General features: G+C 45.6%; 1 protein-coding gene, 1 long non-coding RNA gene and 1 other non-coding gene across 3 annotated transcripts in view; 1 reads left to right on the forward strand and 2 right to left on the reverse strand.

Moving 5' to 3' along the window:
• LOC145504747 (NBPF family member NBPF20-like) overlaps positions 1-6,526 on the forward strand; it is a 532,650-nt gene extending 526,124 nt beyond the window's left edge. Inside the window, exons 189-190 of the mRNA XM_081486053.1 lie at positions 1,251-1,450; positions 5,389-6,526. Of these exons, the coding sequence (XP_081342179.1) occupies positions 1,251-1,441 (191 nt within the window). The 3' untranslated portion in view covers positions 1,442-1,450; positions 5,389-6,526. The remainder of the gene's footprint in view (positions 1-1,250; positions 1,451-5,388) is intronic.
• Positions 2,384-21,326, reverse strand: LOC145504775 (uncharacterized). Its single transcript, XR_014052474.1, has 3 exons — positions 20,640-21,326; positions 9,867-10,091; positions 2,384-2,805 (listed from the first exon to the last, which is right to left on the reverse strand). It is a non-coding gene; the product is annotated as an uncharacterized LOC145504775 (long non-coding RNA).
• On the reverse strand, positions 15,666-15,830 carry LOC145508174 (U1 spliceosomal RNA). Its single transcript, XR_014055427.1, has one exon. It is a non-coding gene; the product is annotated as a U1 spliceosomal RNA (small nuclear RNA).
• Positions 21,327-21,482: the final 156 nt, after the last annotated feature.

Genomic DNA, 21,482 nt, shown 5'->3' on the forward strand with positions numbered 1-21,482 from the left:
TCTCTCCACTCATCTCCATGTCCGTCTCCTAGTTTTCCTCTCCTCTGGGTCCACATCTGTTCAAATTTCCTTAAAAGAGCTTTCAGACCCTCACATCCATTTCATCTGGGACGTATTCATCCTTACCCTCCATTGCTCTCCACATCGTCCCCTGGACCCTGACTCGACCTGGTGCTCATCCCTCAGGCTGTGGCCTCATCTGAGGAATAAGGAGAGACCCATGTCCTCAGGTAGAGGTGAGATAAGAAGGAGACGCCTTGTGGCAGCATGGAGAGTCTCAAGGAAAGTGCCCAGGGAGGGCCGGGATGCAGAGCCTGACAAGAGCCACTAGGTCTTGCGGTGTTTCTTGTCTTCTCTTCCCTCTCGTGTCTCCTTTTCTTGTGCTTGGCCTCCCACATTCTCAGCCAAGACTGAACCTCACTGGCTCGGTCACTCTGTTTCCTGCTCACCTCCCACGGAGTCCTGAGCATAAACCCAGGCTTCACAGCAGATTTTGCAGCAAAGGGTAGTTTTAATGCCCTTTACTTTCACACCCCTCCACACTGTGGCTCCCACCCACTGCTCATATCTCCTAGTTCCTGTCACCAAACAGAGCTTCTTGCTCCTTCTTCTTATTTTTCTATTTTGTTTTCCAAGTTCAACTTATCAGGAAGCCAATAGAATGACCCATTCAATAGCTCCAATCCTTCACTCATTTATTCCATCACAAACACACTCACTTGTGAGTCTTCTTCCATTTTTATCATATCGTCTATGTCTTATTTAAATTATATATACATATCATATGTAGTGTGTTTACATATATATGAAGTCTATATTCATGCACATTAAAAATCCTTCCAATTTACACTTCCCCACTTCTTTTCTCTCATGAGGTTTTCCTTCAATTTTGACTTTGCTTCATCTCTTCCCAGCCAACAGTGCAAACTGCATCCTGTAGGAGTTTCTTGCCTTTGTCTTTTCTACCTAGGAATTTCTGTTGTCATCCGTTTTATTCTTCTTGGCTCATTTTTGGCATCCGGAAGCATGTTTGCCCTGTGGCACACTTAACAATCCTGGGTAGTATAAGGAAGATCAGCAAAAAAGAAAATATAAAACTATCCCCATTGTCTTCACCTACCCATGGGCTTTCAGATGGCCTTTCTTGTTCCTGGACACTTTCTGTACCTGATGTCCTCCTTGGGTGAAGGAGTAAGTCTTCGTAAATCATGATTAACAATGGATCCTGTTGGTTGTGGTTTTATCTTCAGAGCTGGATGCTTCCATCAGAATGAAGAACCCTCCCAAGCTGGAAGGTGAGGGCGCCGCAGCAGGCGCACACGTGCATCCAGTGTGTAGCAAGATGAAGTGCTTAAGTGTCCTGAAGGAGAAGATTATCAAAAGAAAACTGCTGTTTGGCAAGTGGAGACTGGCATGCAGATTCCCTGGCCTTCAAGCTTAGGGAACAATGGTAATTCCATGTACTTCTACCTTATGCTCATTATCTGTTGTGGCTAAATCTCCCACTAATTGTTCTCTTCCTCATTTGTTCACTCAACAGCTGACACTACCTCTGTGTGGTCTTTCCTCTCTTTTCCATGGGGGCTGCCACCCTGCAGTGCCCTTCCATCTCAATCTCCTCTTTCCACTCGGACCTCTACTGTTTTCCCACTGCTGCCATCCTCATATTCCCTCTGACCTTTCCTATTAGCCACAAGGAAGCCCAGATCCGTGGTCCTCCTCATCAGAATAGCAGCATTTAAGCCACTGAAAACATTGGCCTTAAATCACACACATGCTTGGTTTCTTCACCTTACTTTCCCTGCCCCTGCCTCCAAGTCCACTGCCTCTTTCTTTCAGGATCGTGTCTTAAGGAATCACTCGCATGTGAGTTGGCTTCTGGAGGAAAGTAGCTAGGACAGCCCTTAACCCTCAGCTTTTGCACCTGAATAAGAAACACTGGAACTGAAGGAAAAGGCCTTCATTACTAAAATAAGATAAGACCCTGGGTCATAGGTAGGAGTGCTGCACTCACCTGAGTCATGACTCCCCACAGCCTCTGATAGGCAGAACTTTGCTAATGTGCAGGGGACTTGCAGGAACTCCCTGGAGCTGGCATTAGGTGGAGGACAGTAAATGGCTCCCTAAAGGGACTTTGGGGGAAAGGAGATACAGAAGCCAGGTTTTCAAAATACATAGGGCATGAGATGGACAGGTATTCAGACCTCTCCAGTTTACTCACATGATTCCTTCTCCATATTAGTAAAAGCCCAGAAAAATGAGCTGAGTTGAAATCTGAGGCCAGGGAATGTAGGACAGCATTGTACTGAATTAACTTTGGGCCACGTTTATGAAGACCCAGGGAGATACATGCGAATAAAGATAATCATTGCTTCAGACAATGCAATTGAGAAAGCCAATTATTTATATGCGAGTAACAGAGAAAGACCAAAACATCTTTAGGGCCAGTGGAGAGAAGTCCATGTTGGATTAGAAGGAGAAAATAAAAAGACTGGTGTGAAATAGTGTAGGTGGTCTAGTGTGTAGTTCTAAATCATGCTGTTGTAAAATGAAAACGGGTTGAGTTTTGAGGTAACATGGATGCCTACACCCAATCCATTGAAATTCTGATTTTAAAGTTCTGGGGATGAGCTTTGGATATCAAAGCTCTGCTAATATGCCTCAAGGATTAGAAGGACTGTGGATCTGATAGGATATAAGGAACCAATATGGCAGTGGCCTATGAGTGGCTGCTTCCTCAAAAAGCTGAATAGTAACAAGTAAGGGAATTTGCATTTTTCTCTCAACAGAACTGTTTTGTAGAGCCTGGAGAAGAGAAAAGAGAAAAAAAGAGACGTAGATAGTTAAGTTAGATATATAATCTCTCTGTTTGGATTCAAGTTTCTCACAATTTTTATAGTAAAAGATACAATAAAACAAAGAAAAAAACATTACATAGACCCCAAAGTATAAAATCAACCCCCACCTTGCCACAAGAATAAAATTTAGTGTTTCCTTTTCTACTGTTAAAATGCCACATGCAGTTAGCTATTCACTAAACTTGTTTCACAGACTACTAACTGGCTCAGAACAGCAGATTCGACAAGTTATTTTTCATGGAATCTATCCTTTATGCAAAAGCCCCATAATGAATATTAGGCCTTATCCTGCTATATTGATCCTTTGACATGCCCTTCTGTCAGTTCAGTTAAGTTGCTCAGTTCTGTCCAAATCTTTGCCACCCCATGGACTGCAGCATGCCAGGCTTCACTGTTCATCACCAACACCCAGAACTTGCTCACATTCGTGTCCATGGAGTCGATGATGCCATCCAACCATCTCTTCCTCTCTTGTCCCGTTCTCCTCCTGCCTTCAGTCTTTCCCAGCATCAGGGTCTTTTCTAAGGAGTCAACTCTTCACATCAGGTGGCCAAAGTATTGAAGCTTCGGCATCCGCATCAGTCCTTCCAATGAATATTCAGGACTGATCTCCTTTAGGATGGACTGGTTGGATCTGCTTACAGTCCAAGGGACTCTCAAGAGTCTTCTCCAACACCATAGTTGAAAAGCATTAATTCTTCAGCACTCAGCTTTCTTTATGGTCCAACTCTCGCATCCATACATGACTACTGGAAAAACCGTAGCTTTGGCTAGATGGACCTTTGTTGGCAAAGTCATGTCTCTGCTTTTTAATATGCTGTCTCAGTTTCTCATAACTTTTCTACCAAGGAGTAAGCGTCTTTTAATTTCGTGGCTGCAGTCACCATCTGCCGTGATTTTGGAGCCCAAGAAAATTACATCTGTCTCTGTTTCCATTGTTTCCCCATGTCTTTGCCATGAAGTGATGGGACCAGATGCCATGATCTTCTTTTTCTTGAATGCATAGTTTTAAGCCACCCTTTTCACTCTTCACTCACTTTCATCAAGAGGCTCTGTAGTTCCTCTTCGCTCTCTGCTAAAAGGGTGGTGTCATCTGCATATCCCAGGTTATTGATATTTCTCGCGGCAGTCTTGATTCCAGCTGTGCTTCATCCAGCCCAGCATTTCGCATGGTGCACTCTGGGTATAAGTTAAATAATCAAGGTGACAATATACAGCCTTGACATACTCCTTTCTCAGTTTGGAATCAGTCCATGTTCCATGTCCCGTTCTAGTGATGCTTCTTGACCTGCATACGGGTTTCTCAGGAGGCAGGTAACGTGGTCTGGTATTCTCATCTCTTTACGAATTTTCCATAGTTTGTTGTGATCCACACAGTCAAAGGCTTTGGCCTAGTCGATAAAGCAGAAGTAGATGTTTTCCTGGATGTTTTTCTATACACCAGCATAAAATACTAGTAGAGACTCTTTCTTTGAGAAAAGTTTGAGGAAAAGTTGATGAGAATTTAGGATAACTAAACTGAACCCTCTTTCACTTCAGAGTTTTATTTGTGTAGATGTCAAGGATATTCCTAGAAATGCCTTAAGGAAGATCCAGCATGAAATCACCTCCATAGCATTTTGGTGTCCATGGGATGCAAATGGGTTGAGACACAGTGACACTCCCTGCTCTCTTTTCGCTAATTTTATTTTGAGTTTCCCCTTTCCATTCATTCATTCCTCAGTCATTCCTTTCCATTCATTCCTCAGTCTCTTTGGAGCTGGATTTCCCTGGAAAGCCTTATTCCTGCCCAGGAGGATGACCAAACAGCCTCTATTAACTGTTGACTCCTCCAGATGGGAGCTTTTCCCCTTCTCCTCTCCCTTCCCGCAAATATATAGGAAGGGCCTGTGGCCTGGGTTGTCAGTAACAAGTCATGTGGTTTTGGATAGTCCTTAGACCCTTGAAAACCTAGCTCCTCCTCTGTAAATTATGAAACTGGACTTGGATACATTCTGAGGTCCCTATTGGTGCTCACATTCCAGGAGTCTCCGGTAGCCTGCTTCTCCTCCTCAGAAGGCGGGGCTGCAGAGGTAAGAAGAGGGTGTCTTTCTCAATTGAGGATCCTCTGCTCCCATAGCAGTCTGTTTCTAATTGTGTTTGAGGGATGCTCAGCACATCCATCCCTGAACGTGTGGGAAAGCATACAGATGAAGGGGATTCAAGAGTGAAATGACCGTTGAGTATTGAGTGGTAGGGATCCAGATGAGGCTCTGAAGAAGCTCTGAGCTGAGATATCCCCAAGCACAGGTGGGGTGAGGACAAGGGTCCTTAGATGCTGCACCACAGGCTAGGTGAAAGTTCAGGGAGGTATTCCTTCGAAATCATGGACCTCACTTTCCTCTCCAGCCAGCCTGTGGCTCTCCCTTCAGCTCGTCCTGTCAACAGGAGCTCTGTCTGCCCCTGGCCCCAGTCACCATGTTGCCATCCCTCCAGGCTCAGCAGGATCTAACAAAGACTCACATTTCTTCTCTCTGTCTGTCTTTCACAGATACCAATTACGTTAGGAACTAAGAAAAGATATCGTCAATTTGAGAAACCACACTATAATATGTACCTTTTCCATTTGATGAAAAAAAAACTCAACCACAGCAACTCAATTTCAACCTCAGCAACGCCAGAGGGATCCTTTCCTGAGAACGAACGTCCCAACCAACGACCACTCTCCACACTCCAAGGGACAGAATTGATGGGAGTAATCCCAGTCATCAGCCTCCGCATGTAATCCTCAGTAAGGTGATCGATGCTTTGATGGACACACAGTTTGGAAAGACCTTAACTCTTGCTCTTCTAAATATTCATCCTCCACACACCAGCATGGGAACAATTAGAAGAAGACAACATATCAACCCGGTCATTCTTTGCCACCGGATGGACTGTGCTCAAAGCAGACAGCATTTACTATACATTGTTCTTGCTTCAAGTGTTTATCCTGTGTTTAATATTGAGGTAGATACCAGATAACTGCAGAATTTAGACTTTGAACCAGACAACTGGCCTGTCTTTTTTCAAACAAGTCGATGTTTGCCCCAAAAAGACAACCACAAAAAGGAGACGAGATGTTGTAGGTTCCAAAGGACTGAAAAGATTGTGTTCCTGTATTTCTTTAGTCCTTTGGAACCTCAAACATCTCCTCACCTTTTTGTAGTTGTCCTTGATGGTCGTGACATTGACTTGTTTGCAGAGGATTGGTCAGTTGTCTACTCAAAGGTCTACCTTTTGCAGTTGTCTGATCATTTCCTCATGATTAAATTCAGGTAAACCCTGTTTGCCAAGAACACATCTAGCACATGCTGTGTGCTTCCTAGCGCAGCCTGTTTGGAGGTTAAGAGTGTCCACTTTACCTGTCTCCACGATTATTATTTTAACATTGAACACTGTTATGCAGAGGCTGATAAGATCTGTTCATTGAAAAGGCAGATTTTGTGTCTGTAATGAGTAATTTGATTAGTGGGCTTTTGAGAGTGTATGAATATCGTATTCTATGGTGCTCCTTCTGTAAAAAGTTTACCATCCTTTATTGGTCCCTGATGTGTGTCAATTTCATATCTGTGGTATAGCCAGCATTGTGCTATGGAAAAGACAATCCCTACCCCTAACATATTATTAAAAATATTTTTGAGTTTCAACTTAAGCTCATGCTTTTTTAAAATTCAGTGTTATAATCCATTATTTTCTTAAATGTATTCTTAATTGGAGGCTAACTGCTTTAGAATGTTGCGTTGGTTTCTGCCATACAACAATGGGAATCAAACATAAGTATAAATATGTCCCCTCCTTCTTGAACCTCCTTCCCACCCCTCTCCCATCCACAGTCCACTATTAACATGATTGATTTTATTCATATAAATACTCTTGTTTCTCATGTGCCGTGCTGTGCTTAGTTACTCAGTTGTGTGCGACTCTTTGCAACCCCACGGACTGTAGCCCGCCAGGTTCCTGTGTCTATGGGGATTCTCCAGGCAAGAATACTGGAGTGGGTTGCCATGCTCTACTTCAGGGGATCTTTCCAACCCAGGGATCGAACCCAGGTGTCCACCATTTCAGGCAGATTCCACCAGGAAAGCCCAAGACTACTGGAGTGGGTATCCTGTCCTTTCTCCAGGGAATCCTACAAAACCAGGAATCGATCCGGGGTCTCCTGAATCGCAGGCAGATTCTTTACCAGCTGAGCTACCAGGGAAGCCCCTCTGTTTCTCCCTATTCAGTTTTGTATCTTAAACACCTCTCGCATCTTTTAATCTATGTTTACCATTTGTAGTAGATTGTATCTTCTGTGTTTCTTTCTCTGTTATTTTATTTTATTTGTGTATGCATATTTGTTTGTGTCTGTGTGTTTTGCTTGGGATTTGGAAGGCCTGGTAGCTAGTTAGTGCACTAAAATTTCTGACACGTTAGTCCTTTAGTATTTTGTCTCATTTCTAATATTTAAAACATTTTAAATGTTATCTATCAACATCAACTTTTTACTACCGTGAAGATCAAGGACATTGTTCTGCTTTTTCCTTCTGTCTTACCCTTTATATACTGTATTTTTCCTAGCTTTTTTTTTTTTAATGTGCTAATTGGTAGGATAGAGGTAGGAGCTGGAGGAGGGGCCCACTGGGTCCTTTCGACCCCCTGGTGGCACAAGATGGCTGTCCCACTCTGGGAGTACTAGCAGCCTCCCTGCAGAAGTTTGAGGGTGTACCTAGGCTGCCCCCAGGGCAGGGCCCACGACACAGTGGCTTAAATCTACAATCACATATATTCAGTGATGACCAGATGTACAAAACCCATAGTTTCCTGTCAATTCTTGATGAGCAGAGTTTGTCTTTAAAGATTTCTCATGATGGACTGAGGATTCCTTAAGTTTGATATGTTTAATACTTGTTTTCTGTTGCTTTAATACAGCACAGACAGCTTGGCTAAATATAAAGAACTTGTCCACAATGAGTTCTATTGACTTTTTTAAAAAAATAATGTTTACTTTATAAGTTCTGCTGAGATGCAGAATGTAAATTGATTTTTCTTCACTGAGGGCAAAGGGTGGTCTGGAGCTTCAGGACCATTTTTCTTTTTCAAAAAAAGTCTCTCAGCTCTACTAGGATAGGTCTTAGAACTGACCGTTCCAGGTCTATTTCCCCTAGGTCTCTATGACTTTCTCTCTGATCCTTTCTCACTATCTTTTGTTCATTTCTATTCTGTTTGATGCTTTCATTTTTCATGCAGTGTCCCTGATATGTTTCGATAAATATGTTCTCTATGTACCTTGTCATTTAGCCTTTTTTTTTCAAAGGATTTTCTTTACCTTCAATTTTTTAAATCTCTGCCAGTTCCAATTTCTCATTTCTTCTTTCCTGCGCACTTGTATCTCACGTTCTGTGTTTCTTACATAAAATACTGAAGTTTTTTCCATGTGTATGTATCTTTGAATGCTTTGTTCAGATCAATTCAAAATATGGATGCCATTTTACATTTTCCAATGTGTTTTGATTGATTTTGAGGCAATCTTTTCATTTGCTGAAATTTTTGACTCTCATTTTACACTTTTTTCTTCTGTCACCTTGGAAGAAATGTCTGCTCTATAGTTTTCATTTTCACATGACTAGGTTACCTGAATGAGAAACAGTTGTTCCAGGTCAGAAGGGATTAGTGCTGTGAGTGGCTTAGCTGATTTCTTTGTTCTAGGTCTGTCTTGTGCAATTACTCTAGCAGAGTTAAGGCTTGGGGGAAAGGCATGGTGTGTCTCTTGATTTGGGGATTCTGTTTCTTCCAGTAGGACCTTTAATTTCTGCCAGTTGCACCATTCTTTTTTCATCACCACGAGTGTCCAAAGGATGCTCCCTTCAGCTTGGTCTCACACCTGATCCCAGTAATTGTGCCTCCTCAAGATTGTCACCCTCTGGTTCTCTGCACTGTTGAACCCCTTCCTATCAATTCCCCAGTCACCAGAGCTAGAGCCAACCAGGTCTCAGACATCCCCCTGAGTTTATCCACATGCTCTTTCTGTGAGTTATTTTACCTGAGCTCTGTCGGGAGTCCTCCTCCGTGCCGTGCTCTGCCCTATGTGCAGGGTGTTTGTTGATCCCTCCGCTGCTGTGTGCCTCCCAGACCCAGCTGAATACAAACCAAGTCCTGTCCACAGTGTTCTCTGGTCCCTGGTTGTTTGGCGCAGGGTTTTGAATGGTGTCCTTGACTCTCTCTGTTAGTCCCTAGCCCTTGGAATTGTATGTTGAGAGATTCAGCTGCTATTATTCTAGGTGGACCTGTGTTCTCCTATCATTCTTTTTCAAATCTCAAATTTGAATAGTACACAAAATAGACACAACAGAACCCTCCCATCTTTGTCAAGCATGGTCTACAATTACCAGCTTATACTGTCGTACTACAATCCATGCACTTACCTTTTCCTGTCTTTTTAAAAGGAAATCTCAGACATCATGTTTCATCTATAATTATGTCTGCGTGTTTCCCCTAAATGAGAACTCTTTTTGAAAGTATATCATCACGGCATTATAATCATAAATTAATTCAAAATCTTTAATATCATGAAAGACTATTCAAATGTTCCATTGTCTACCATGCAGCATTTTTTCAGCTTATTTGATCACATAGGTTTTTTTTTTTTTAATTTCTTTCTTTCTTTATGGCCGCCCTGGGTCTTCATAGCGTGGCGCAGGGTTTGTCTAGCTGTGGAGAGGGGGAGCCACTCTCTTGTTGTGGTTTGCCGGTTTCTTGGGCTTCAGGAGTTGCTGCCCATGTGCTCAGTTGTTGCGGCTTGTGGGCTTCGTTGCCCCACAGCATGTGGGATCTTCCTGGACCAGGGATCAAACCCGTGTCCTCCGCACTGCTAGGCAAATTCTTAACCAGGGAAGCCCCCCTCCTCCATTATTGTTTCTACGTTAGTATTCTTTTTTGGAGGCAAATAAAGTCCACAAAGTATAATCACTAAGATAAAGCATTTAAGTCTCTTACATGTATGCTTACCTTCAATTTCTTCTTTCCTTCCTCCCTTCCTTGCTCTCTCTCTCACTCACTCTCCATCTCTCTTGGTCTATTGCTGTCCTCATTTCCGCTTTAACTCATTCATTTGTTGAAGAAACGGACTTGGTTTTTCTGTAGCATTCCCACAGTCTAAATTGTATACTAGGTACTTTAATAAATGTTTCTCTCCTTCATTCTTCCTTTTTGGTGGTAGAATATAGAGCAGTGCTGTAATGTAACAAAGATGCAAGTCACACACGTAGTTTAAAATTTTCTAGCAACCACATTGACAACTAAAAAGTATAAGAACACAATAATGGAAAAATAATCTCCTACATAGCTGAGAATGCTATATATACTTTAAAGGAAATATGGGGCTTCCCAAGAACTCGCCTACCAATGCCGGAGACACAAGAAACGCAGATTCAATCCCTGGGTCACGAAGATCCTCTGGAATAGAAAATGGCAACCCACTCCAGTATTCTAGCCTGGGACATCCCATGGACAGAGGAGCCTGGCGAGATATGATCCATGGGCCCAAAACAGTTGGATAAGACTGAGCGACTGAGCGCACACACAAAGGAAATACAATTCTACCAATGTTTTCAAGTTGTGTTTAATAGAAAAATATTGTGCATGTCTCCAACTTTTAAGGTTACACTCACATGAATTATAAATTAAAATCCAGGTCCTCCGTCCTACTCCTTTGTAACTATTTGACAGCCATATGTCTAGTGGTCCCTAGTTTGGACCTGTAGATGCAGAGACTGATGAGATTCACACTTGCAGTCCTAGCAAGACTTCTTCAGAAGTGGTGTGCACTCTCTGAGGAGGAGGCCCATCAAGTTCTGTGTGTTTCTTCAAATAGTATTACCAGTCCTTTCAGTTCAAGACTTCTCAATCCATTAACTGATTATGTGGCACTAAGTGGTGATATTGCATCATCATGTAGTATTTAACTGGAATACTTGCATGAAAAGAAACTTCTCCTAAAGACCAAATACTATGTAGTTACTTAGTGGTAGCTTCTGTAAAGAAAACTGCAGCTTAATGAGCATTTCCCCAAGAATCCTCTGTGGTCACCGATTCCTTTATTTCTTTTTTACCCCTGTGTGCTAATATGAATTCAAACTTGCAAACACCGTGAAGTAGTTCAATTCATTGCAATATAGCTCTTACCAATACTCCAATTATCTCTCTTTTGGCAGTGAACGTGACTTTAAGCTGGCTCCTCAATTCTTTTGAAAAGTTTCTAATAGTATTTGAGACCTTTCTTGATAACAGTATGAAGAGGTGCTTCTCTTTTATCCTGAAGATTTTCTGCTCCTCACCTGGACTCAGTCATTTTTCTAAGAATCTCTGGTTTCTGTTTGTGCAAAATGTTATTCCCAAATCCAATTGTAACCTTAAGATGCTTACTGGATTTGGTTGATTTCTAGGCGTTTGCAGTGGACAGAGCTAGGAAATACATACTCATCTTTGTATGAATGTACATACTCAAATTCAGAACGTCAGGCTTTACTGAATGTTTATCTTTCATCTGACTCTTTTCCATACACCAGTGTTTTTGTGTTTAAGGGCACTGGGAGTAAAGGAAATACAAGATTTCATACCATCTCCTTTGCTTATCCCCACATCATTTGGAATAAGAAAAATTTATAAAAAAAAAAAAAAGAATAAATACCAACAATGCCAATAATAACACAATTAAGGAAAGAGTTTGTTTTTGAAATTTTGTAACTGTTCCAGGGTACGTATAAATTATTGTTTTATAGTTCTCATCCATATGGTTGTTCCACAAAAGTTACATCGTGTTTCCAATGTCTAGAAGTGACATTTAAAACATCAATTTTATAATGATAGAAAGTGAATGCTGTTTCCAACTCAAATCTAACTAAATAGTCTGTATTCACTATTCTAGCCCTATAAGGTCTGCAAATGTCTCAAAGGCCTGGGTGGAACTGGGTGAGCGACCCCTGATCTCAGACGCTGGAATACACTGCCCAGACTCTTCTTCCTGGCTGAGTTTGGGATGAAAGGCCAAGATTTCCTGGAGTCAAGGTTCAAGTCTTAGCCTAACAGCGGTTTTTCCTGTCCAAAGGAGACTTAAGAGCGAGAAGTTCTGGAACAGGATCAATCAAAACTGCGAATAATAGGGTACCTGAATAAAATATAGTACTTCCCATTCAGGTCTGGAACCCCGCCCAGAAAGCTGTCACCCTGGCTGGTCAATGACATCACAGCCCCCGGACCATTATTCACAGGGCCAAGACGTGCGGTCCGAAGCCCCCTCGTGGGGCAGGACTCAGTGGGCGCAGCTTCTGCCTTTTACCCTAAGACCCAGGGTGACCCGACAGGGGGTGGCAGTGGTTCGGTCGCCGCGCCCTCTGTTGGCGGGGCCGGGCCTCCGAGGACCATTGACCGGCAGAGCCGCAGGGTCCTGCGGGGACGCCAGGGGCTGGTCCCCCGCCCCGCCCCCTCCATTGTCCACAGGTCTGCGCCTCTCAGAGCAGCAGGTCTCAGATCTCGACTGCTGAGGGGGAGGTGGCAGATCACGGGGGCCCAGGGCCTCCTTCGCGGGACCTAGGCGTTCTGGTCCCGAGAGCAGAACGAGTTGGGAGAGGGCGGGGGCCGGGCCTCCGAGGACCATTGAGCGGCAGAGCCGCAGGGTCCTGCGGGGACGCCAGGGGCTGGTCCCCCGCCCCGCCCCCTCCATTGTCCACAGGTCTGCGCCTCTCAGAGCAGCAGGTCTCAGATCTCGACTGCTGAGGGGGAGGTGGCAGATCACGGGGGCCCAGGGCCTCCTTCGCGGGACCTAGGCGTCCTGGTCCCGAGAGCAGAACGAGTTGGGCGCTGGGGCGGAAGAGTAGGTCCACTCAGCGCGCATCTGAAGCGCGAGTTCGCTTTCAGGGGGAGACTGAGTTCCGGCTGCGCCAGTAAAAGACTCTGCGTGCGGCCTAAAGAGAAAGGTCCCAGCGAGACTCGAACTCGGATCGCTGGAGTCAGAGTCCAAAGTGCTGACCACTACACCGTGGAAACACGACCTTCTCGCTCTCCCGCCGCTGAGCCGTGTGGCTCTCAGCCGCGCGGTCCCAGGACCTCCTCCCTCCCGGCGCTCTCGTCACTCCGCCGCCTGCCGCTTCCTCCACGACGCCAGGGGGCGCCTGACTCGCCGGCCGGCGGCCGTCTCTACAGCTTTGGACATGGTGGAATGGGAGGAGACCCATTCCGGGTGAGCGACGGGGAGGGGCTTTTAGGCCTCCCCCAAATGCATCTGCTCTGCCGGCATTTCTAGAGTTTTCTGCCCTGAGGTAAAATTCCCGCCAGGAAAAAAAAAAGTCCCTTCCCTCTTTGCAAGTGTCCTCTTCCCGCTGCCCTGAGAACTCTGCACGTCCTCAGAAGAGCCTTTGAGGTTTCGTGGGATGTCCCATGCCTGGTACCCCAGGTCCAAGGGTAGACTCGCGGGCCACCACCGGCTTTGTGAGGAGACATGACCTTTGCTCTGGTCGGAACCAGACCAGAAGCCAGGGATCCGCCTTCCCAAACCGTTGCACCATGCCGGTGGAGGAACTGCGAGCCCAAATGAGTTAGGCACAAAGAACGGTTTACAGCAGTAACAGGACTGTTCAAATGTGCCAAATTCTGTAAGCGTTGAGCGGTGCAAAGTATGGGTCTGTTTTGTTGTTCAGCCGCTCTGTCGTGTCCGACTCATTTCGACCCCACGGACTGCAGAACGCCAGGCTTCCCCGCCCTTCACCACCTCCCAGACCTTACTCAAACTTATGTCCACTGAATTGGTAATGCCATCCAACCCTCTCATCCTCTGTTGTCCTCTTCTCCTCTTGCCTTCAACCTTTCCCAGCACCAGGGTCTTTTCTAGTGAGTTGGCCCTTCGCACCAGGTAGCCAAATTATTGGAGATTCAGCTTCAGCATCAGTCCTTCTAATGAATATTCAGGACTGATTTCCTTTAGGATTGACTGGTTTGATCTTGCAGTCCAAGAGTCTCCTCCAACACTCCAGTTCAAAAGCATGAATTCTTTGCGCTCAGCCTTCTTTGGGCTTCCCTGGTGGCTCAGAGGGTAAAGCATCTGCCTGCAATGCAGGAGACCTGGGTTTGATCCCCAAGTCGGGAAGATCCCCTGGAGAAGGAAATGGCAACCCATTCCAGTACTCTTGCTTCAGAGGAGCCTGGTAGGCTACAGCCTGTGGAATGGCAGAGTCGCACAGGAGTGAGCAACTTCATTTCTTCTTCTTTATGATTCAACTCACATCCATCCATGACCACTGGAAAAACTATAGCTTCGACTAGAGGGACGTTTCTTGGCAAATTAATGTCTCTGCTTTCTAATACACTGTCTAGGTTTGCAGTAGCTTTTCTTCCAAGGAGCTAGCGTCTTTTAATTTCATGGCTGCAGTCACCCTCTGCAGTGACTTTGGAGCCTAAGTAAAGAAGTCTGTCACTGTTTCCCTCGTTTCCTCCACCTGTCACCAACTGATTTGAAAAGACCCTGATGCAGGGAAAGATTGAGGGCAGGAGGAGCAGGGGACGACAGAGGATGAGATGCTTGGATGGCATCACCGAATCTATGGACATGGGTTTGGGTGGACTCTGGGAGTTGGTGGTGGACAGGGCGGCTTGGCGTTCACGGGGTCGCAAAGAGTTGGACACCACTGAGCGAATGAACTGAACTGAACTGATGGGACCAGATATCGTGATTTTTGTCTTTTGCATGTTGAGGTTTAAGCCAACTGTTTTCACTCTCGCTTTTTCTGCTTTCTGCCATAAGGATGGTGTCATCCGCATACCCAGTCTTGTACTTTATATGATGTACTCTGCACGTAAATAGGCTGACAAGATACAACCTTTGAGGTACCTCCTGGACTCATTGGAAAGGACCCTGATGCTTGGAAGGAAGGTTATGACCAACCTAGATAGCATATTGAAAAGCAGAGACATTACTCTTCCAACAAAGGTCCGTCTAGTCAAGGCTATGGTTTTTCCAGTGGTCACGTATGGATGTGAGAGTTGGACGGTGAAGAAAGCTGAGCGCCGCAGAATTGATGCTTGTGAACTGTGGTGTTGGAGAAGACTCTTGAGAGTCCCTTGGACTGCAAGAAGATCCGCCCAGTCCATCCTAAAGATCAGTCCTGGGTGTTCATTGGAAGGACTGATGTTGAAGCCGAAAATCCAATACTTTGGTCACCTCGTGCGACGAGTTGACTCATTGGAAAAGAGCCTAACGCTGGGAAGGATTGGGCGCAGGAGAAGAAGGGGACGAGAGAGAATGAGATGGTTGGATGGCATCAGCGACTCGGTGGACACGGGTTTGGGTAAACTCCGGGAGCTGGTGAGGGAAGGGAGGCCTGGCGTGCTGCAATTCATGAGGTCCCAAAGAGTCGGACACGACTGAGTGACTGAACTGAACTGATGCTGGGAAACATTGAAGGTGGAAAGAAGAGAACGACGGAAGCTGGGATGGTTCGAGACCCTCAGACACACAAGAACTAAATTAAGCTGGAATCGAGACCATCAGACACAGAAGAACTAAATTAAGCTGGAGGGAAGAGTGCCTGCACTGCTCAGCTGAACACTGCCACCTCGCGGACTGTAGCCTACAAGGCTCTCCCTTCCGTTCTTGAGCTTTCCCAAAGTACGGCATTGGAGCGAAATGCCATTTTTTATTCTAGAAAAATTTTTCCGAGGGTCTTCTGTATTACCGAGAGATGGTTTACTATCGCCTGAGCCCCGAAAAAAACACGCTCAAGTAGAAATCACTTCTATCGTTAAGACCGCAGTTACCAAGAGAAGGCGCGCACGCAGTCCCCCACTACCACAAATTACGCAGTCGCCTTTCCCCCCATTCGGGGAAATCGCAGAGGTCAACACACCCGCCGTAGAATGGGTGACTCTCGCTCTGGGAGAACCACCTTCGCGATCGTGCTATCTTCTCTGCCAGCTAAGTATGGAAAGTCTTGGCCGGCCGCCCGTACAGCCTCACACCCGTACACTTTCGCACACGCTCACTTTGCTATTGCCGCCATCTCTTCCGCCACCCTCCGCACCCCATCGTTTCTCGCGCCTCTCAGGCACTCCTAACAACTCTTCTAATAAAATTAAAGAGTATCTCGGAAAAACTTCCCACAACCGGCAAAATGGCAGGCCGGGAACTGTACCGCTTCCGCTGCAAATTTACATAAGCCCACCCCATTCAGGACCTGTAAGGCGGTTCCTCTCCTCCAACCCACGCCCTGTCCCAGGCCCCTCATCTCCCCTCCCACCCCTGCTGAGAGGACCAATGGGCAAGCCGGCTGCTGAAGGAGAAGGGACGTCATGATTCCCCACAGCTTAGGGAGCCCAGAAATCAGTGGAAACAGACCCTTTCTTCTTTAGTTGAGATGGAGGGGAATTTAGCCAGCCTCTTTGTATTCTTAACCTTTGTTCTGGGTGACACGCTGAGAATAGTAATTCTGTGGCCCTCTGTTATGCTGATCCAATTTTGTTTTAAGAAATAATAAGTTGTAAAACAATGGATGTAAATATATATTTGTAGGAACAAAATAAAGCGTGAGTATGTGTTATGTGTGTAGGCATATAGAGTCAGGGTGCTAACTTTCAAAAATGCACAGCGTGAGAGTTGTGAGTTCAAGTATTATTGGGGGCAAAATGAGGAGCTCAGGAGGCAGCATCTCAGATAGCTCTGAGAACTTGCTCCACAAAGGCAGGGGCGAAGGTCAGTGTATGTGTGATCTTGGTGAAGGGAGAGGACATGCATTCAAGTGCAGATGTTTTGCAGAAGGTTACTGCTAGTCGTGAGGATCGCATGTCACCGTGAAGGATTTTTGTGCTTTTCTAGGTACTAGGAGATATTTGGGTCATAAAATCGGCTCCTGAAAATACATCACTATCTGAAGACTTGTTCTGCCAGTTTTTCCCACAGCACAGAGTGGGCTCCTTTCGGCTCTCCACCCTGAACTCCTTTCAGGGGGTGTTGAAAATCAACAGCTGCAGCATTAAACCTTGTAAAGGTAGATGGCAAGTGGCAGTTTGTAGCTGCCAAGAGTTAGATCTCAAAGTTCTACTTGGTGCATTTTCTGTGCACCTTCTGACTTCATCCTCATGGTCTCCCAGGGGCCATGTTTTTCCTTTTCTCACCATACAGAATACAAAAGTGGAAGATTCTGAAAAAGAAGCTGATGACCCAAATAAGGGATAGAAAGATGACGTGTTTGCTTAAAGAATGAGGTTTGTTTGTTTTCTCTTACTGGGTAAGAGTGGGTTAGACCTGAGGGCAGGGAGTGGGAAGGCTGGAGAAGGCAACCAGCTTGCCTTTCAGACCAGAGACCAAGGAGTGGAGGAACTTGATCCTTGAAGTGCATTTGGCTTCAGGGGGAAGGGGACTAGCCTGGAGGGAGAATCTTGAACTCGGCACCCAGGTCACTTGCAGGAAGAACTGGCCTTTCTTTGAACAGCTGACACGACTCGTCCTGCACACTGACTTTAAGTATTCTTTACCCACCGCTGTCCACTGTAGGAGTTTCCTATTGCTACTTAATATGTTCCTACACACTTAGCGGCTTAAAACAACACACATTCATTATTTTCTGACTCTGGAGATCAGAAATCCAAGATGCATCTCCCTGGGCAGAAATCAAAGTGACAGTTGGGTTGTGGTGATTCTTCCTGGAGAATCTTTCTTTGCCTTGTCCAGCCTCTAGAAGATGCCTACATTCTACTCTCCTAGGCCCCTTTGATCTTCAAAGCTAATTACAGCTGATCACGTTCTTCTCACAACACATTATTCTGACACCAAGTCTCCTTCTTTTGTCTATATGAACCTTTGTGTTTCCATGGAGCCCCCATCTCAAGATGCTTAATTTAATCACACCAACAAAGTCTCTTTTGCCATGTCAAGTAACATAATCACAAACTCCAGGGGCCCAGTTGTGGACATCTTTGGGGAAGCATTAGTCTACCACCACAGCCAGGCTCCAGAGTGAACACATTTCTGCAAGCATATCAGTCAGTGGTGGCTGCTCCATTCTGAAAGTGATCCAGGTGAAAGCAAGTCAGTCCACTGTTTCTGAGGGTCAGCAGTCAACAGCTGGGCCCTGTACTGAGGCATGTGAGTCAGAGAGAGAGAAGGAACATGTCTGTGGGGAGAGGAATCTGAGGACCCAGTGCCTGGGCAGTTCCCAGGGATCAGAGCTGAGAGCTGCAAATGCCTTCATGGGGGGAGGAGGCTGGGGAGGGTGTTAGGAGCTGAGTATATGTGTTTCCCTCCCCTCACCCCCCACACATTCATATCTTGGACACTAATCCCCAGTGAAGCTGTATCTAGGGAAGGAACTTTGAAGGATGTAATGAAATTTAAATGAGATCATAGCTTTGGGGCCCTGATCTGATAGGATGTATCCTTAAATGAAGTGATAGCAGAGAGCTTGGGCCCCTGCCCTACCCCAGCTCAAGCAACAAGGAAAGACCTTGTGAGGACCCAGCCAGGCCAGGACTATCTGCAAGCCAGGAAGGGAGCTTGCACCAGAAACTGAATTGCTGAGAAGTTCCAACCATGATCTTGGACTTCTCAGAACTGTGAGAAAACAGATTTCGGGTCAAGCCACCCAATCCATAGCATTTTTTCTTGAAGCCCAAGCTGACTAATATAGGAGGTCAATTAGTCATTGACCTAAGCAGCTTCTCCTACCTAGCCCTTTTTGGGATCTGCCCCAGTCTTGTTGATTCCCAGTAATTAGCACTCACCACCTGCTTTGCCTTTTAAAGCCTTATCCATGAGTTTCAAACAAGCAGTCATCACCCGGTTTGAGATTTCATAGCATATTTGGACATGACTGAGCACCTAAGCACAGCACGCAGCACAGCATAATTTGCTACATGCAGCAATGGCCTGCAACAAGGATCTTGGAGTTTCTTTTGAATGAGTTTGACATCTTCAAAAATAACAACCCAGAATGGCCTGGGACAGCTGGTCATTCTGCGGGGTGACCCAATACCCCATGTGGCCTGCATTTCCTCTTCTACCGGATGATTTCTATGCTCTGGACTCTCCACAACCGTAGACAAGGGTTTGGGTGCTGATGAAGAATCTGTGCCTAATTCTGCAGAGGCTCGGGGAAAAAGGAAAGAACTCCCAGAATCTGGGGGTGGGAGGGGGCGGGGGCTGAGAGGCTGCTCTTCTGTGAATAAAGAAGATTGGAGGATGTGAGAGCAGCTGGGGTGTGTGCGTGTGTGTGTGTGTGTGTGTGTGTGTGTGTGTGTGTGTGTGTGTGTGTGGATGCCCACTGTGTGTGTCCAGGATAAACTCAAGGGAAGTTCAAGAGAGGGCAGCTGCCATTCTGGGACCAGAGACTAGAGCACCTTGGCATTCAAGCTCTGCTCATCCTCCTCCTTATTCTGCCTCTGTTTTCCCTTCTCCTCCCTGTCCTCACTAGCACCTCACCAGTGTTTTATTGTTCTCACTCCTCCTCCCTCTTGCTGCTCCTCTTGGATCACTCCCACTACCATATCCCCCTCCCACTCCCACACAAAGCAGGCCAGCAAAGGAGAGGGCTGAGCAGTCTGAGAGGAAGATGAGGGAATCTTTTCCACCAGGCCGAGAAGCACAAATACATTTCTTTCTGGTTAGATTCTTGTCTGGAGGGGACGGAGTAAGATGGCTCCACCTCCCCAGGCAACTAAGGCAGCACAGGCCTTAGGTCAACCCCAGGGATAGGTGACCAAAAGTCAGGAGCTCTGGACGTGGATGGAGCACGTCTGGTTCTCAAGATCCCAGACAACTTAAAATGTTGGTGCCACCTTCTTTATAAGGCAAGTTCCACGGAAGGACCACATTTACCATCCTGGCTTTGTTTATGTAAGGGTGCATAGGTGCGTGTTCCTGTCTGACTCTTTTCTACCCCATGGACTGTAGCCCGCCAGGCTCGTTTGTCCATAGGACTCTCCAGGCAAGAATATGGGATTGGTTTGTTATTTCTTCCTCCAGGGGATCTTCCCAACCCAGGTATTGAACCTGTGCCTCCTACCCTGCATTGGCAGAAACCTGAGAATGTTCATAGTCCTCGTGTTCCTCCCTTTCCTGGATCTTTACCACTGAGCCACCAGGGAAGCCCTGGTAGTTTAGTAGTTCTGCCTTCTCCCTTTTCTATGGGTTTGTTATCTTCCCAAGCAGTGACCTTTCCTCTCACATCTCTTGCTTGAGGAGGCTAATTTAGAAATATCTCTTTGGTGTCTTTTTCCTTTTCCATAAACATTCTTTCATTCTGGACTTAATCCTTTTGAACCATATTCTGAATCTTCTATGATTATTCAGTAAGTATTTGTAAATAAAAATTGTTAATGTTGATCTGTTGACTCAACCAATCAACACTTAGGTTGGATCCAAACCCCACTCCATCCGCACAGGAAATGAGGCTCAGCAGTGGGTGCCCTGTGGACAGTCTTGGGGAAACTGAAGGAAATTTTGCTGGCACCTCCAGACAAAATTGTAAGGTCAAGTCATTCAAAATGACCGTTCTCTTGCTATCTATTCATTCTCCTTCACCAGCCATTCCTTCACCCACATGACTATCCAATCCCCTTAATTATCAGTTCAATTCAGTCCAGTTGCTCAGGTATGCGTGACTCTTTGTGACCTCATTGACTATAGCACGCCAGGCCTCCCTGCCATCACCAACTCCTGGAGTTTACTCAAACTCATGTCCATTGAGATGGTGATGCCATCCAACCATCTCATCCTCCAAAATCCCCTGCTCCTCCCACCTTCAATCTTTCAAACATCAGGATTTTTTCAAATGAGCTAGTTCTTCAAATCAGGCGGCCAAAGTATTGAAGTTTCGGCTTCAGCATCACTCCTTCCAATGAATATTCAGGACTGACGTACGTTAGGATGGACTGGTTGGAACTCCTTGCAGTCCAAGGGACACTCAAGAGTCCTCTCCAAAAGCACAGTTCAAAACCATAAATTCCTTACCACTCATCTCTCTTTATAGTCCAAGTCTCACATGCATACATGACTACTGGAAAAACCATAGCTTTGACTAGATGGACCTTTGTGGGCAAAGTAATGTCTCTGTTTTATACTATGCGGCCTAGGTTGGTCATAACTTTTCTTCCAAGGAGCAAGTGTCTTTTAATTTCATGGCTGCAGTCACCATCTGCAGTGATTTGGAGCCCTAAAACTAAAGTCTGTCACTCTTTCCATGGTTTTCCCATCTATTTGCCATGAAGCGATGGGACCAGATGCCATGACCTTAGTTTTCTGAAGAGTGAGTTTTAAGCCACCTTTTCCACTCTCCTCTTTCACTTTCATCAAAAGGCTCTTTAGTTCTTCTTTGCTTTCTGCCATAAGGGTGGTGTCATCTGCATATCTGAGGTTATTGACATTTCTCCTGGCAATCTTAATTCCAGCTTGTGATTCATCCAGCCCAGCATTTCTCATGATGTACTCTGCAAATAAGTTAAATAAGCAGGGTGACAATATACAGGCTTGCCATACTGCTTTCCCGATTTGTAGCCCCTTAATTATACGGCTTAGTCAGTAACCAACTATGCGGTTGCCCCGACCCCAGCCTCTGGTTTCCCTGGTGACTGGTGAGCCAATCA

This window comes from Giraffa tippelskirchi, chromosome 5 (genome assembly GCF_054371585.1).
Source record: "Giraffa tippelskirchi isolate mGirTip1 chromosome 5, T2T-mGirTip1v1.2.pri, whole genome shotgun sequence".
NCBI lineage: Eukaryota > Metazoa > Chordata > Mammalia > Artiodactyla > Giraffidae > Giraffa > Giraffa tippelskirchi.